The following is a 16,839-nucleotide window of genomic DNA, read 5'->3' as shown; positions in this document are numbered from 1 at the left end:
GGTCTAGGGCCAAAATTATTTCTCTCGCTCTACCGATCGCAGCGATACCTCACATGGGTGGTTTGAACACCATTTTCATATGTGGGCGGGACTTACCTATGCGTTCGCTTCTGCATGCGAGCACACGGGGACAGGGGCGCTTTAAAAAAAAAAAAAAATAATTATTTTTTTTTTATTGTTCATTTTACTTTATTTTAGTTTGACGCTTTTTTCCAAAAAAAAAAAAAAATTTCATCACTTTTATTCCTATTACAAGGAATGTAAAAATCCCTTGTAATAGGAATATGGCATGACAGGCCCTCTTTACAGTGAGATATGGGGTCAAAAGGACCCCACATCTCACCTCTAGGCTGGAAGCCTGAAATCAAAAAAAAAAAAAAAAAAAAAAATAAGATCCTGGCTTCGATCGTAGCGGTGAGTCGGTAGAAGCACCGGAGGGCGGCGACGTCCCCTCTTGCCTCCCGTAAGAACGATCAAGCAGTGGAACAGCCGCTATGGTTCCTATGGTGTAGGGAATCGCTGGCTGAAAAAGCCGATATCTGAATGATGCTTGTAGCTGCAGGCATCATTCAGATATCCCCGCACAAAGTCAAGAGCGCCGTATGACGGCGGGCGGGAAGTGGTTAAAACACTCTTTTTTTTTTTTTAACACAAAGTTGTCCATTTATACAATATTTCTAACACATAACATGTACATACCAAAAAAGGACACCCCAAAATAGATTCTCCTACTCCACCTGAGTACATCGATACCACATGTGTGAGACTTCCACAGCCTGGCCACGTACAGAGGCCGAGCATGGCAGGGTATCGCCGAGTATGACTGGGAATGGCAGAGTATGGCTGGGTATCACCGAGTATTGCAGAGTATGGCTGGGTATTGCAGAGTATGGCTGGGTATTGCAGAGTATTGCAGGGAATTGTGGGGTATTGCAGAGTATTGAGGGATGGCTGAGCATGGATGGCTGGATGTCACTGAACAGCGCTGTCAGCACTACACATGCAGCCCACAGCCCTGCTACCATCCATCCCCCTCTCCGCTCACAGCGTACCGATCGGTACACAGAGGGGAGGAACCGGCGTCATGACATGCCTGTTTGTTTACATGTGATCGCTCTGTCATTTGACGGAGCGATCACGTGGTAAACGGCCGCGATCAGCGGCCATTTACCGGGATCCGGTCACTGATGTTCTCAGGTGCGCGCCCCAGGGAGCGCGCGAGAGCGGAATTCTGGTAGGACGTCACTGTACGCCCTCCCAGAGTTAAAAAACCGCCCTGTAGCCGTCATTTGGCTATGGGCCGGTTATTAAGTGGTTAAGGCACGCCCAATACTAAGAAACAACTTGGTCACGCCCATTTTCACCATGGCGTGCATTTATGTCAGAAACGTCTTAAAAGCAACACGAGAAGGCATATCAGATAGAATCAATCGACAAGAAGTGCTCCACACATTATTCCATCAAATCTTACATACAGTATTTAGAATAATACAGAAATGCGAACCAACTGGAAGTCACTTCCGTGGACCTCATAGGAAGTCCTTTGAGGAACAGGCTACAATACATGTAGAATGTGAAGGGTGTTTAACCCTGCTTGCTTTGTCTCCAAACTTTCAGAGGGCCAATTTACTGGGGGGGCTTCAGACTTTTGGGGGGCCAGACTTTGGCCAGTGGGAGTAGAAAATGCCCCAGTCTCAGTGAAAGTAAACAGTTCCCCATCATTGGTATTAGTGGAAGTAATAGTGTTGGCATCAGTGGAAAAAAGCGCCCCATTGTTGGTATCACTGGGAATATTAGGGCCCTCCCTATCAGTGTGAGGAATAGCATCTCATCATTGGCATCTGTTGGAGGAATAGTGCCCCACCTGGTGTCAGTGGGAGGAATGGTGTCCCCTCCTGGGTGTCAGTTGTGGATGAAATAATGCCCCAAGGCAGGATAGGGGCAAGCAAAGGGCCACATTGGCCCCTGGGCCACAGTTTGGAGACCACTGGTCCATATGGTTGCAATTAGTAATACACAAATGCCACACAGAAGGGCACTACTATCAGTTACCCTTCCAGGACAGAGGCCCTCATGAAGCTGGTAAGAAATCCAAAAACCATGGGATAATCTGGAAGGTCGAAGGAAAAAAAAAAGGATGGGGGTTAATGTGAACTACGGTTACTCCCCGTGGATATGTCCCAGTGCAGGTGCACTTCTTTTTGGTTCCATGGTGTCCCTCATTTTTAACTTACAAAGTTGGGAAGTATGAGTAACTGACCTCACAAATGGGTACACATTCTCACAGACATCCTCCAGAACCTTATGGAAAGCCTTCCCAGAGGAGTGGAGTATGTTACAGTGGCAAGGGGAGGTCAGCACCATATCAATGGCCATGGTTTTGGAATGGTATGTCCCAACAAGCTAGTAGAGTTGAGATAGTCAGGTGCCCACATATGGTGCCCATACAGTCTACCTAGCCATTTTTGCAGACCAGATAATGAAACAAGGCCAGGAACAGATCATGGAGCAGGACCAGGAACACTTACCTGTGGCCTCCAGGCATTAATTCGACCTTGCTGCTTCAACCTTGCCAAATTTGTAACCCAGGAAGAGAAGATAGAGTGAAGAGAAGTGGAGGCAGACAGCTGGTATGGAATGATAGCTCCGGACTGCATACCAAGAGGCATGGAGCAACCTGGAGGGGAGAGCAAAAAGGACAACTAGTTTACATACAAAATGACCGACCAAAATATTACACATATGTGAATGGCATTTGTGAAGATAGCCATACCTAGGCTGGGTTCTACCTACAGCCTGCGTGAGTACTCGGTGTGCAGCTGTTGGAAGCCGTCTCCAAACGGGGAGATATAATTAAGCCAGAGGATAGCCCAGGGCTCCCAGTTTGGAGACAGCTTCCAATTCATAGACAGAAGGTCTCACACATTGGTCAAAGGTGCCCCAGCCAGGAGTCAAGAGACAGGAGGGCTCATTCCAGGAGTCAGGTCAGGTATTATTGGGGTGTCAGAAGAACCCCTATCCAGAGGCCAGGAGTAGGCCATGCAGCAGGGCGCTACAACCAAAAGGTAAAGGGGAAGTTCTGCTTGTTTGCATCCTCCCTCCCCTTCCGCTGCCATATTTGGCACTTTTTTTGGGGGGAGCGGGTACCTGGTTTTGACAGGTATCGGCTCCCACTTTCAGTCAAATGCGCCGTGGTGATCTGAACCAGATAATAATCCCCCCTCCTTACCCCACAGCCTTCTGCGAAAGTGCAGCGCGGCTCGTGCATGGACAGTAGGTAACTGGTTGTGAAGCCGTAAGGCTACTGCCGGTTTCCCTTACTCAACTGGCCAGCACCTGTGTTTGAAAAACTGCTGTGCAGATACAGTGCGACATAAAAAAGTGCAATAATCGCCATTTTATTCTTTAGGGTCTCTGCTTAAAAAAAAAAAAAAAAAGTAAGCATATTGTTTTGGGGCAATTTTTTTTTTCTCCTTCAAGCAAATTTTGTTTTCAAGCAAAAATTACTGATTTAAACTTGTAAACTAACAGTGCCAGAAAAGGCCGTTCAGTAATTTATTGATGTAATGTTTATAAACAATGATAAAACTATTATTATTTCTATTTATCTATAAGAAATGCTACATTCTTTATATGGGTGTTGTACAGACTTCTCAGTCCGGAGGTCCCACCTTCTAATTCTACAAATAGAAATCCTGTACAAGAAAACGATCTGTACATGTGGAGGGATTGTGGATCCGACTCGTCATCTCCACCTCAATATCACTCTGGACTCCCCACTAATGGACTTCCAGATGTCCTCCATGATTGGATCGGCACCTCCATCCCCTGGGGGGTCCGGGGATTTGTGGACTCATTGAGAAGTAGAGGGTTTTGTTGGGATTTTATGATATTTTAAAAGTATTTTGTAATAAAGATTGTTCATTTTTTATACTCCCCGTCTACAAAGTCCACTATTATCAGGAAAGTAGAATCTACTTTCAACCTTTTCCTGTATAATAATAATAATAAATTTACATCTGAAAAACAAATAAGTTTTTTTAAACAAAGGAGTCCAATTTACCAATTTCAGGGGCCCCTTCAGAGTCCCCCACCCCTTACATCAGGGACCCCTTCAGAGTCACTCCCCCTACATCAAGGGCCCCCCCATCAGAGTCCTACTTACATCAGGGTCCCCATCAAAGCCCCCTCTTACATTAGGCCCCCCATCAGGTCAGGGTGTGTATATATATATATATAAAAAAATCAAAATATTATTAAAATCCCCCCCCCCCCCCCCCCCCCTGTGGATAGGACTTGGATGGTCCAAAGATGCAGATAATGATAATCAGATTATATAAATAAAAGAATAAAAATACATATAGCAGATTGGATAGGCTCTGTGTCTCTTCCTCCCCCGACACTCCAAGGCTGCAGATAGCAATAATCAAATGATATAAATAAAAAGATAACACCATGAATAAAAAAGCAAAATTATAAATAGAATATAATTTGAATTAAAAAAAAAAAAAAAAAAAAGAGATACAAATATATATATATATATATATATATATATATAATAAAACAGTCTTTGCACACAAACCAGTACTTGTATATTATATAGGCTCTGAGTGACCCAACGTGGGATTTATTAGATCTCAGCGTCACGTGGGGGGGGCACGTTTTGTGCTTTTTGTTCATAATAATAAAAGAAAAAAAAAAAAAAAAGAAAAATAATAATAATAATAATAAATATAAATAAAAAATATAAAAATAATAATAATAAATATAAAAATAATAATAATAAATATAAATAAAAAATATAAAAATAATAATAAATATAAAAATAACAATAATAAATAAAATGAAATATATATATATTAACCACTTCCCTACCCAGCCATAGACATATGACGGCCACAGATGGGATCTCCCATCCTGGGTGGACATCATATGACGTCCTGGGATTCCCGGCCGTCTAGGGGGCGCGCGCCCGTCGTGCTGCTCGGGAGCCAGTGCGTGTGCCCGGTGGCCACGATGTCCGCCGGGCACCCGTGATTGCCCCTTAACCGGGCCGGACCGTGGATCTGTGTGTGTGTGTGTAAACACTGAGATCCACGTCCTGTCAGTTGTGAGGAGAGCGATCTGTGTTCCCACTACAGAGGAACACTGATCGGTCTCCTCCCCTTGTGCGTCCCCTCCCCCTACAGTTAGAAGCATTCCCCTAGGAAACATATTAACCCCTCCCCGCCCCCTAGTGTTAACCCCTTCACTGCCTGTCACATTTACACAGTAATCAATGCAATTTTATAGCACTGATCGCTGTATAAATGTGAATGGTCCCAAAAATGTGTCAAAAGTGTCCGATGTGTCCGCCATAATGTCGCAGTCACGAAAAAGAAAAATTGCGATAAATATTTTTTTTTTTTTCAAAAATGCCATAAATCTATCCCGTATTTTGTAGACGCGATAACTTTTGCGCAAACCAATCAATATACGCTTATTGAGATTTTTTTTTTTACCAAAAATATGTAGAAGAATACGTTATCGGCCGAAACTGAGGAAAAAAAATTTCTTTTTTTTAAAAAAAAAAATTGGGATATTTATTATAGGAAAAAGTAAAAAATATTGTGTTGTTTTTTTCAAAATTGTCGCTCTTCTTTTGTTTATAGTGCAAAAAATAAAAACCGCAGAGGCGATGAAATACCACCAAAAGAAAGCTCTATTTGTGGGGGAAAAAAAATGACGTCAATTTTTTTTTTTTTTGGGGTACAACGTCGCACGACCGCGCAATTGTCGTTTAAAGTGCGACAGCGCTGAAAACTAAAAATTGGCCAGGGAAGGAAGGGGGTGGAAAGGCCCGGTATTGAACCGGTTAAAAAGACATTTAAAAAAAAAATGACATCATAATAAAAAATAAAAATAAAATTGTAGAAAATACTAAGAATAAAAAGACATAACAGACATCAGATATTTAGGTTGGGATCTCACCTCCGGTGGTGTTGGAGGGTCGGTGGGGCCCATGGTCGGCCGATCAGCGGGTGGGGGTGATGAGTAGGCGGGTTGGTCGGGGGAGTAGGTGGTCAGGAGGATGCTGTCGGGTCCCCGGATCACCCTCTCCCGGTCCCGGATCGGTGACACTGTCGGTGGTGTTGTAGATCGGTACGATGGTCGGTAGGCCGGTCTTCTAAGAAACAAAAATTCTGCGAACTCTGCGGGATATCGACCTACGTCACGGTTACCTCAGGATCGCGGGCTGCACTGCGCATGCGCAGCTTTACCACATCTTTACCGCGCATGCGCAGCTTTACCACATCTTTACCGCGCATGCGCAGACTCTCTTCAGTCGAGGATAATTTGAGATTCGAGCGGGAAGGCGGAGGCGGTGCGAGTTTCTTAATTACATTATCGTCAGCCCCGCCTCCAGCTCCGCCCCTAATACGCACAGCCCAGTCACTCATATATATGCAGCCATTGTACCCGCCATATGCAGACACTGTGCCCATCATATGGAGAAACTGTGCCCATCATATGCAGACACTTGAGCCAATCAAATGGAGAAACTGTGCGAATCATATGCAGCCATTGTACCTACCATAAGGAGCCACTTGTGCCCGTCATACGCAGCAATTTTTGCCCATCATATGCAGCCACTTGTACCAATCAAATGCAGCCATTTGTGCCCGTCGTATGTAGCCACTGTGCCCATCGTACGCAGCCACTTGTGCCAATCAAATGCAGCCACTGTGCCGGTCATATGCAGCCACTGTGCCCATCATATGTAGTTATTTGTGCCCATCATATGCAGCCACTGTGCCCATCGTACGCAGCCACTTGTGCCAATCAAATGCAGCCACTGTGCCCATCATATGCAGCCACTTGTGCCAATCAAATGCAGCCACTGTGCCTGTCATATGCAGCCACTGTGCCCGTCATATGCATATGCAGCTATTTTTGCCCATCATATGCAGACACTGTGCCCATCAAATGCAGCCACTGTGCCCGTCATGTGCAGCTATTTTTGCCCATCATATGCAGCCACTTGTGCCAATCATATGCAGTCACTGTGCCCGCCCTATGCAGACACTTGTGCCAATCAAATGCAGCCACTGTGCCCGCCATATGCAGCCACTGTGCCCGTCATATGCAGCCACTGTGCCCGTCATATGCAGCCACTTGTGCCAATCAAATGCAGCCACTTGTACCGATCAAATGCAGCCACTGTGGCCATCATATGCAGCCATTTGTGCCCGTCATATGCAGCCACTGTGCCCATCATATGTAGTTATTTGTGCCCGTCATATGCAGGCACTGTGCCCATCATATGCAGCCACTGTGCCCATCGTACGCAGCCACTTGTGCCCATCGTACGGAGCCACTTGTGCCAATCAAATGCAGCCACTGTGCCGGTCATATGCAGCCACTGTGTCCGCCACATGCAGACACTGTGCCCGTCATATGCAGCCACTGTGCCCGTCATATGCAGCCACTTGTGCCAATCAAATGCAGCCATTGTGCCCGTCATATGCAGCCACTGTGCCCGCCGTATGCAGCCACTGTGCCCGCCATATGCAGACACTGTGCCCGTCATATGCAGCCACTTGTGCCAATCAAATGCAGCCACTGTGCCCACCATATGCAGACACTGTGCCCGCCATAAGCAGACACTGTGCCCATCATATGCAGCCACTGTGCCCGCCATATGCAGACACTGTGCCCGTCATATGCAGCCACTTGTGCCAATCAAATGCAGCCACTGTGCCCGTCATATGCAGCCACTTTTACCGATCAAATGCAGCCACTGTGGCCATCATATGCAGCCATTTGTGCCCGTCATATGCAGCCACTGTGCCCATCCTATGTAGTTATTTGTGCCCGTCGTATGAAGGCACTGTGCCCATCATATGCAGCCACTGTGCCCGTCGTACGCAGCCACTTGTGCCCATCATATGCAGCCACTTGTGCCAATCAAATGCAGCCACTGTGCCTGTCATATGCAGCCACTGTGCTGTCATATGCAGCCACTGTTCCCATCTTATGCAGCCACTGTGCCGGTCATATGCAGCCACTGTGCCCGTCAAATGCAGCCACTGTGCCCGCCATATGCAGCCACTTGTGCCCGCCATATGCAGCCACTTGTGCCCGTCGTACGCAGCCACTGGTGCCCGTCATATGCAGCCACTTGTGCCCGTCATACGCAGCCACTTGTGCCAATCATATGCAGCCATTTGTGCCCGTCATATGCAGCCACTGTGCCCATCATATGCAGCCATTTGTGCCCGTCATATGCAGCCACTGTGCCAATCATATGAAGCCATTTATGCCAGTCATATGCAGCCACTGTGCCCATCATATGCAGCCATTTGTGCCCATTATATGCAGCCACTGTGCCCATCATATGCAGCCACTGTGCCCGTCATATGCAGCCACTTGTGCCAATCAAATGCAGCCACTGTGCCCATCATATGCAGCCATTTGTGCCCGTCGTATGCAGCCACTGTGCCCATCATATGCAGCCATTTGTGCCCGTCATATGCAGCCACTGTGCCAATCATATGAAGCCATTTATGCCAGTCATATGCAGCCACTGTGCCCATCATATGCAGCCATTTGTGCCCATCATATGCAGCCACTGTGCCCGTCATATGCAGCCACTTGTGCCAATCAAATGCAGCCACTGTGCCCATCATATGCAGCCATTTGTGCCCGTCGTATGCAGCCACTGTGCCCGTCATATGCAGCCACCTTTATCTGTATTTTTTTATTTATATCATAAACTAGACCGGCGCGGGGGGGGGGGGGGATGGGTGTTGTGTGGGTGGGTGGGTTAGTGAAGTGACAGCTGAGCCGGGGGACGCTCCTGGCTGCATTTAATGGGCACAAGTGGCTGCATATGATGGGCACAGTTGCTGCATAAAAGTCGGTCTAAGTGTGTTCATCTGAGCACTAATACACGGCCCAACAAGAATTCTCCTGCCTTTGTGGCTGTGTGTGAGTAAAGAGATGAGCTCGGGAATATTATTTGGATATACCGGATTTATTGGCGTATAACACGCACCTTCACATTAAGAGGGAAGATTCAGGAAAAAATCTTAAATTTTAAATAAAGAACTGTGAAGCAAAATAAGGGTCAGTGCCCATCAATGCAGCTTCACAAGTGCCAAATGCAGCACACCACTTGTCCTGAATGCAGCACCCCCGTTGTTCTGAATGCAGCACCCCCCTTGCCTTGAATGCAGCACCCCACTTGCCTTGAATGCAGCACCCCACTTGCCCTGAATGCAGCACCCCCTTGCCTTGAATGCAGCACCCCACTTGCCTTGAATGCAGCACCCCCCTTGTCCTGAATGCAGCACCCCCCTTGTCCTGAATGCAGCACCCCCCTTGTCCAGAATGCAGCACCCCCCTTGTCCAGAATGCAGCACCCCCCTTGTCCAGAATGCGGCACCCCCGTTGTCCTGAATGCGGCACACCCCTTGTCCTGAATGCAGCACCCCCCCTTGTCCAGAATGCAGCACCCCCCGTTGTCCTGAATAAAGCACCCCCTTGTCCTGAATGTAGCACCCCTTTGTCCTGAATGCAGCACCCCCGTTGTTCTGAATGCAGCACCCCCGTTGTTCTGAATGCAGCACCCCCGTTGTTCTGAATGCAGCACCCCCGTTGTCCTGAATGCAGCACCCCCCTTGCCTTGAATGCAGCACCCCCGTTGTTCTGAATGCAGCACCCCCGTTGTTCTGAATGCAGCACCCCCGTTGTTCTGAATGCAGCACCCCCGTTGTTCTGAATGCAGCACCCCCTTGGCCAGAATGCAGTACCCCCCTTGTCCAGAATGCAGCACCCCCGTTGTCCTGAATAAAGCACCCCCCTTGTCCAGAATGCAGCACACTCCTTGCTGATGATAATGTAATTAAGGAACTCTTACCGCCTCCGCCCGAGTCTAAAATTATCCTCGACTGAAAGGAGAGTCTGCGCATGCGCGGCATAGACACGGTGAAGCTGCGCATGCGCAGTGGAGCCCGCAATCAGCTGTGTTGTGACATAGCCCCACAGGAAGTGATGCAGGTCGAGGTTCTGCATAGGTCGCAGAAATTTTTACAACACCGGCACAAGAAATACACAATGGAGGGCTCTAGCAGTGAACAGGCTCCCCCCAGACATACAACAATGCAATGCTTTACAGGCCATATGATTTAATGCCGCTCCCAAATTAAAGTGGCAGTGGGACAAACCACCACTACGGAGTATGACTAGGGCATTACATGTCGGTCTCAATTCACAAAATCATGATGCCCATCACTTTTAAAGATATCATTTTTTTTCAACTTAATTAAGTATTTTATCATTACCTAATAACCAAATTTATAGTTTGTAGAAGTCAAGTAACAGAAATCAATACGAGGGCCATGACTCCTTATATATACCGTTACCTTTCAGATGGTGTTAACCAGAAAAAAAAAAAGGCTTAAAGATTAGTTGCAGGCAGCCACTTTTTTTTTTTAATATACGGATTTTACTTTTAAAATATAAAAAAAAAAAAAATCTGCAATACTCGCCTTCAATGTTTTTTTTTTTTTCTGTGTCCCCTATTCTTCCTTTTTTTCCTTTTTCTGTTTCGTAATTTTTTCTCTTTCTTTTTTTTTTTCTGTGTCCCCTATTCTTCCTTTTTCCGTTTCTCCATTTTTTGTTTCTATTTTTTTTCTTTTGCTGTGTCCCCTATTCTTCCTTTTTTCGTTTCGCCATTTTTTTTCTTTCTTTTCTTTTGCTGCTTTTGCTGTGTCCCCTATTTTTTCTTTTTTCCATTTCGCCATTTTTTCTCTTTCTTTACTCTTTCTTTTTTTTTTTCTTTTCTTCTTCTTTTGCTGTGTCCCCTATTCTTCCTTTTTTCCGTTTCGCAATTTTTTTTTTCTATTTTTCCGTTTTGCCATTTTTTCTCTTTCTTTACTCTTTCTTTTTTTTTTTTCTTTTCTTCTTCTTTTGCTGTGTCCCCTATTCTTCCTTTTTCCGTTTCTCCATTTGTTTTATTTATTTATTTATTTCTGTGTCTCCTATTCTTCCTTTTTACACATTTTTCCTATCTCACTTGTGTCATGAGTATTTTCACATCTAGCACTTAAAAGCGGCACAGTGGTGTAGTGGGTAGCACTTTCGCCTAGCAGTAAGAAGGGTCGCTGGTTCGAATCCCGACCACGACACTACCTGCCTGGAGTTTGTATGTTCTCCCTGTGCCTGCGTGGGTTTCCTCCGGGTACTCCGGTTTCCTCCCACACTCCAAAGACATGCTGGTAGGTTAATTGGATTCTGTCTAAATTGTCCCTAGTATGTATGAATGTGAGTTAGGGACCTTAGATTGTAACTTCCTTGAGGGTAGGGACTGATGTGAATGTACAATGTATATGTAAAACACTGCGTACATTGACAGCGCTATATAAGTACCTGAAATAAAATTAGAAAAAAAATAAAATGGGTTGTAAACCTTCGTGTTTTTTCATCTTAATGCATCCTATGCCATTAAGGTTAAAAAGCACCTGGCAGTCACCGCCCCCCCAGCCCCTCGTTTTACTTACCCAAGCCCCTTCAGCTCTTCGGCGGGGGATGCGCTGTCCCTCTCTCCACGGGGTCCCGCCTCTTGATTGGATAGATTGATAGCAGCGCAGCCATTGGCTCCCGCTGCTGTCAATCAAATCCATCGACGTGGGTGAGTTGGGCATTCGTGTCTGTGTACTCGGGGAGCGTGCCCGCAAGGTAACGCCCTCAGGAGAGCGATTCTCCCAAGGGGTTATCTGATGCGGGGAGGAGCCGCGAGAGCAGCCAGTGGAACCCCAGGAGACGAGGTTCGGGGCCACTCTATGCAAAACGAGCTGCACCATGGAGGTAAGTATGATATGTTTGTTATTTAAAAAAAAAAAAAACAAAAAAAAAAAAAACGATCCTTTACAATCACTTTAATTACTTTTCTGTTTGCTTATGTGCATAGTTCATTAACCAATAGCATGTCCAGCTCCAGAGGTTTCTTCATAGTGATATACTCCCCCACCAACCCAACAACTTTTCAATCTGCTTGATTAGCCTGATGCCGATTGGGTGGGTGAAGATCCCTATATATTATACATAGAATGTGTTTCTCTGTCATTTTTATGCAGTGACCAAGGCTCTCCAGCCATAACGCGTCTGCTTTTTTGTTTTCCTACATGTGCCAATAAATTATTCTTATGGATTGGAGTTACCGGCTATTTTTCTATTTTGTCTACCTATTTGGGTGTTGTTTGGAGGACACGGCAGCCTGAGCCACCCACCTGTGAACACCGCCCTGCCTGTTGGTATTCCCCTGTTCAGAGCGCTGCAATTTTCTGTTTGTACAGCAGGAGGGGACATCCCCCCCCCTGCCGCCTTTCGTGGCTTTCTCGGGCTCTCCCATCCCACCGGGAGACAAGAGCAACCAGCCGGCGCCTCTGCCGGCTGCCTGCACAGCCAAAAAAAAAAAAAGCCAGGATCGGCTTTAATCGGCAGTTCAGAAGCAATAACATGATATCACTTCCGGTTTACTGAAAACCATCGGCGCCAGTTTTTAAAATTCTAAAGCATTCAAAACCGCAGATCTTGGTGTTTTGAATGCTTTTAAGTGCAGAGGAGGGATTTGGCATCGTATAGACCCCCCGATCCCTCTATAAAGAGGGTCTGTCATGTGCCTATTGCTGTCACAACAGATGTTTACATTCCTTGTGACAGTAATAAAGGTGATCAAAAGGGGGGGGGGGGTTAAGCACCTGATTAGAGCAGGAGGCTCCAATTGTCAGGGCTGGGCTCAGCCCTTCCTTCTCTGAGCTGGCCGCTCAGCTGTTGGCTAATTGCCAGCTCCCATCTCTCTCCACAGTTACTCACCTATTGATGATATCCTGCTCGTCAGTTCTGCCTACTTAAGCCGTCCAGCCCAGATGATCTCTGCCTTCGCCTTGGTCAACATCACAAGAAACTATCTCCTGCATTTCTGTTAAAAGACTTGCTTGGCTGACATCCCTTCTGGTTCCAGATCCTGCTTGCTGTTTTACTACACTTATCTCCGGCTCCCTGACGTTTGTCTGACTATCCGTTCCGGTTCCTGAACTCTGGCTATGTTTTGTTCTATTTACTTTTATTATGAAACAAGTGTGATTTAACTGTACTTCTGTCTCGGTCTGATTTCATGGCTTCTGACACCAATAGGCTTCAAAAAAGGGAGGCCTTGGAGCGCAGAGCATTGCGCTCCGAGCCCACCCAGTTGTGCGAACATAGCGAATGAAGTTTAGCTATTATCACACTAAAGTTCCTCCCCTCCCCTTTAGGACCTGTTTCCCGATTGGCCAAAGCATCAGGCGATCCTACTGGATGCCTAGCGCTTTGGCGGAAGAGGAGACACAAGGCGGAGGAAGCTGGAGGAGCGGACACCGGAGCCACGTGTGGGGGAGGGGGTGCTGTTTCAGTGCTGTGCCACGGGGGGGGGGGGGTTGTTTGTTTGCTGCCCCCCTCCCCCAAGAGAAGAACCCATCAGCCGCCACTGGGCACTTGGACGAATCATGTCTCAGGGTCTGATGAGGAAGCTGCAGCTGCTCACTACTGTGCACCACTTCAGCTTCCCCATCAGACCCTGAGAACAGGACAGTATACCGCGGCTGGGGTGGGACAAACTCAGATGGGGGGGGCACCCAATTTTAGTCTTGCCTAGGGCAGCACAAAACCAAAATACACCACTGCCTAAAGCTCTCCCCTGCCTTGTAACCCCTCCCTATTACAAAAAATAAATTAAAAAAATTATTTTTCAGTAAACATTTTTTATTTCTCAAGTTCAGGTCCATCATTCTCCCCTAGGTGAGGATAACATGCCCGGACCCCACGCATGCACAGGAATGTCACAGGTCACTCCGGGATCCATTGTGACGTTAAGGCGCACGTGCAAGGTCCTGGGAACCGCCTCCTGGGATCACTCAACCCAGGAAAACCCCTTGCCAGACATCACACGCTGTTTCTGGGCATGTGCGAGACCCCGCAATCTGCTTCCTGGGATGAGTGACGTAGAAATCCCAGGAGGCCGATCGCAGTATCACGTGCAAAAACGGCGAGGGATGCCTACCAGTTTACTGGCCGGGGTCCGTGGTGTGTCTGGATATGCACAAGAGGTTCAGCGCATGCACAGGCATAACGCAGGGCTCTGTAGACCCCTGAACCGTGCATGCGGCAGAAATGAATTCAAGATGGCGGGGGGGTTGGACAGCAGCAGTGCAGGGAAAACTTTTCCTACAAGTAAGACAATGCTGGACTCCATGGACTAGTAAGCATGTATTTTTTTTTTTTTTACTTTTATACAGGGATAATTTTTTTAAGATTTAAAAATTTTAATAGTAAGGGTGGAGTTTCTCTGCAATATTAATGTTTGTGGATTTTGAAGAGAAAACTATATTTTCAATGTAATTGGCCCAAACAATGAAGTTAACTGGCCCTATTCATTTCTTTTAATAATTATTGTACATTCGCTATCAAAATATATTCAAATCAGAGAGGCAGGTCTGGTTAGGCATTTTTTTAATTAACATAAACCGTATGCTTATGGACAAGGCCTTCAGGGTATGAATAGATATGTGAAAATAAGTATATGTATATACTATATATATATATATATATATATAATATATATATATATATTGCACACATATTATACTCCGCACCCCAAAACTTCCATCCTCAGTGCAATACCGCCCTTCCATTTCTCGGGGTGAAGTTTAAGAAATCGTGCTATACGAGGAGCCTCCATAGTGACCCACATTGGGGTGTCCGAGTCCTTGTTCCCAGGGAATATCTGAAAGACAAAGTGCAGAGTTTTCCTAATTTATTGAAAACCGGAAATTGTAGCAATATGATATGATATAATGATAAAGAAAAAAGGAAATACGATTTTTTGGGCACCCCATTACTGCTGACCGGTACATCTGCATAGATCCCCATTCTCCAAAGGATCCCCAAATTCCACATAGAGATACAGATGTATTCTTTTCTGAGTTGCCAGATATCCTGATTTTGGTTATTTACATTTTTTTCTAAGTAAAATCCCCCAAATTAAATAATTCTCAATAAGAAATGTCTTTTTTTTTTTTTTTTTTTTTTTTAGTTTTTACTGGCTCAAATGATTTTCTTGCAGGCAAATTTATTAACATAAAGACACCGTGAAACAATGTGTTTATACATTTTTTCAAGGAGTGCCAGTTATATTATTTTTTTCCAAGTAAAATCCTCCAAATTAAATAATTCTCAATAGGAATTTTTTTTTATTATTTATTTATTTATTTTTAGTTTTTACTGGCTCTGCATTCAAATGATTTTCTTGCATGCAAATTTATGAAAATAAAGACACCGTGCAACAATGTGTTTATTCATTTTCAAGGAGTGCCAGTTATATTACAGTATGTGCCGTTCATAGTGCTAAATATGTTATCTTTCAGGATCTGCATTGAAAAGATTCATTTTTAAAAGCAAAAAAAAAAAAAAATCATAGACACTGATGCCCATCCAAAAAAAAAAAAAGATCCAGTAAATTGTCTGAAGGACCCAATTTCCAGTTCAAATGGGAGCAGGGTTATGGTTATGGACTTTCAGGTATCTTCACATTTTTTAACAAGCAGGAAATAGGCTTTAGCAGTACCTCGGCAGAATAGCTCACCCTGCTCCCCCCTCCCAGCTGTAACTCAGCAGCCTCCCCCCCTTCCATCTGTGACTAAGCAGCTCAGCCCACTTTCTCTGAAGTGACCCCACAGATTAGCTCCCCCTCCAAGATATAACTCAGCAGCTCAGCAACCCGTGCTCCCCCTTCCAGGTGTGACCAAGCGCAGCTTAGCTCCTCCTGCTCCCCTTTCCAGATGTCACTTGGCAGATCAGCTGTCCCTGCTCCCCCTCCCAGCAGTAACCCAGCAGTTTAGTTCCTCCTACCAACCCCCTTTGCCCCCAATCCAGCTGTGACTAAGCTCACTTTCCCTGCAGTGACCCATCAGATTAGCTCCCTCTCCCAAATGTCATTCAGCAGCTCAGCTCCTCCTGCTCCCCCTCCCAGCTGTGACTAAGCAGCTCAGCTCCTCCCTGCTCCCCCTTCCAGATGGCACTGGGCAGATCAGCTCTCCCTGACCCCCCCCCCCTCCTTATCCCAGCTGTGACAGCATTTAATCTCTTCTTGCCCAGTCCTACTCCAAGCAGCTACTCTGCATTGCTGAGAGAAAGAACATGGTTAGCAGAGCTGCTAGATCATTGCTGTAGGGAGGAGCAGGGCGAGCTGAGCTGTTGGGAGCAGCTTTAGTGCGTGTGATGTGATCTTTGAGGATTAAATGCAGCAACAGAGGTCACTGAGGGCTGACAACAATTAGGATACAGGCAGCAACAAAAACATGACAGGGGCTCCATACCTTCTCCATTCTGTCCACAACTAGAAAACAAGTTTTGGCCGGAGTTGGGTTTAATGTATACCCTGAATAGGGCCGTGTAATAATGTTTATAACATCAAGTGCATGATTATTGGTGGATCATTTATCTGTAACATACCTGTCGTTGTCCATTGGAATTTTGCACAGCGGTCCATCTGAGGCCATCATTACTGAAGCTGAGAGAGAACTCCGTGATGTACATGGAGGAGAACGAACGGGCACCTTGTATCATTATTCCGGTCACCTTCATTTCACGGCCAAGATCTATCTGGAACCATTCACCGGGTCTGTCTGCCTGTGGACAAATATAAGACCAACATATGATATATAATGTATATACTATACAAGATAGAAAGAAGATATATTTTCCAAACCCCTATACATGCTCCTATACACAAAAAAGGAACCTCAACTCTACTGAACT

At 45.8% G+C, this 16,839-nt stretch overlaps 1 protein-coding gene across 9 annotated transcripts in view; it reads right to left on the bottom strand.

The window, feature by feature from the left end:
* The window catches only part of F8 (coagulation factor VIII), a 169,862-nt gene that overhangs the window by 55,006 nt on the left and 98,017 nt on the right, over positions 1–16,839 (bottom strand). For 2 of the 9 annotated variants that reach the window (XM_073600613.1, XM_073600618.1), the window contains 2 exons: positions 16,534–16,710; positions 14,516–14,806 (listed from right to left, as the gene is read on the bottom strand). The exons of 6 other annotated variants lie outside the window; for them this stretch is intronic. In XM_073600613.1, the coding sequence (XP_073456714.1) occupies positions 14,663–14,806; positions 16,534–16,710 (321 nt within the window). In that variant the 3' untranslated portion in view covers positions 14,516–14,662. Of the gene's footprint in view, positions 1–14,515; positions 14,807–16,533; positions 16,711–16,839 lie in introns of those variants that run through there. One more of the 9 variants, XM_073600619.1, reaches the window with a different exon arrangement.

Source organism: Aquarana catesbeiana, linkage group LG09, assembly GCF_042186555.1.
Source record: "Aquarana catesbeiana isolate 2022-GZ linkage group LG09, ASM4218655v1, whole genome shotgun sequence".
In the NCBI taxonomy this organism is placed as follows: Eukaryota; Metazoa; Chordata; class Amphibia; order Anura; family Ranidae; genus Aquarana; species Aquarana catesbeiana.
Note: the sequence above shows the minus strand (reverse complement) of the source record. Positions and strands in the feature narration are given on the sequence as shown.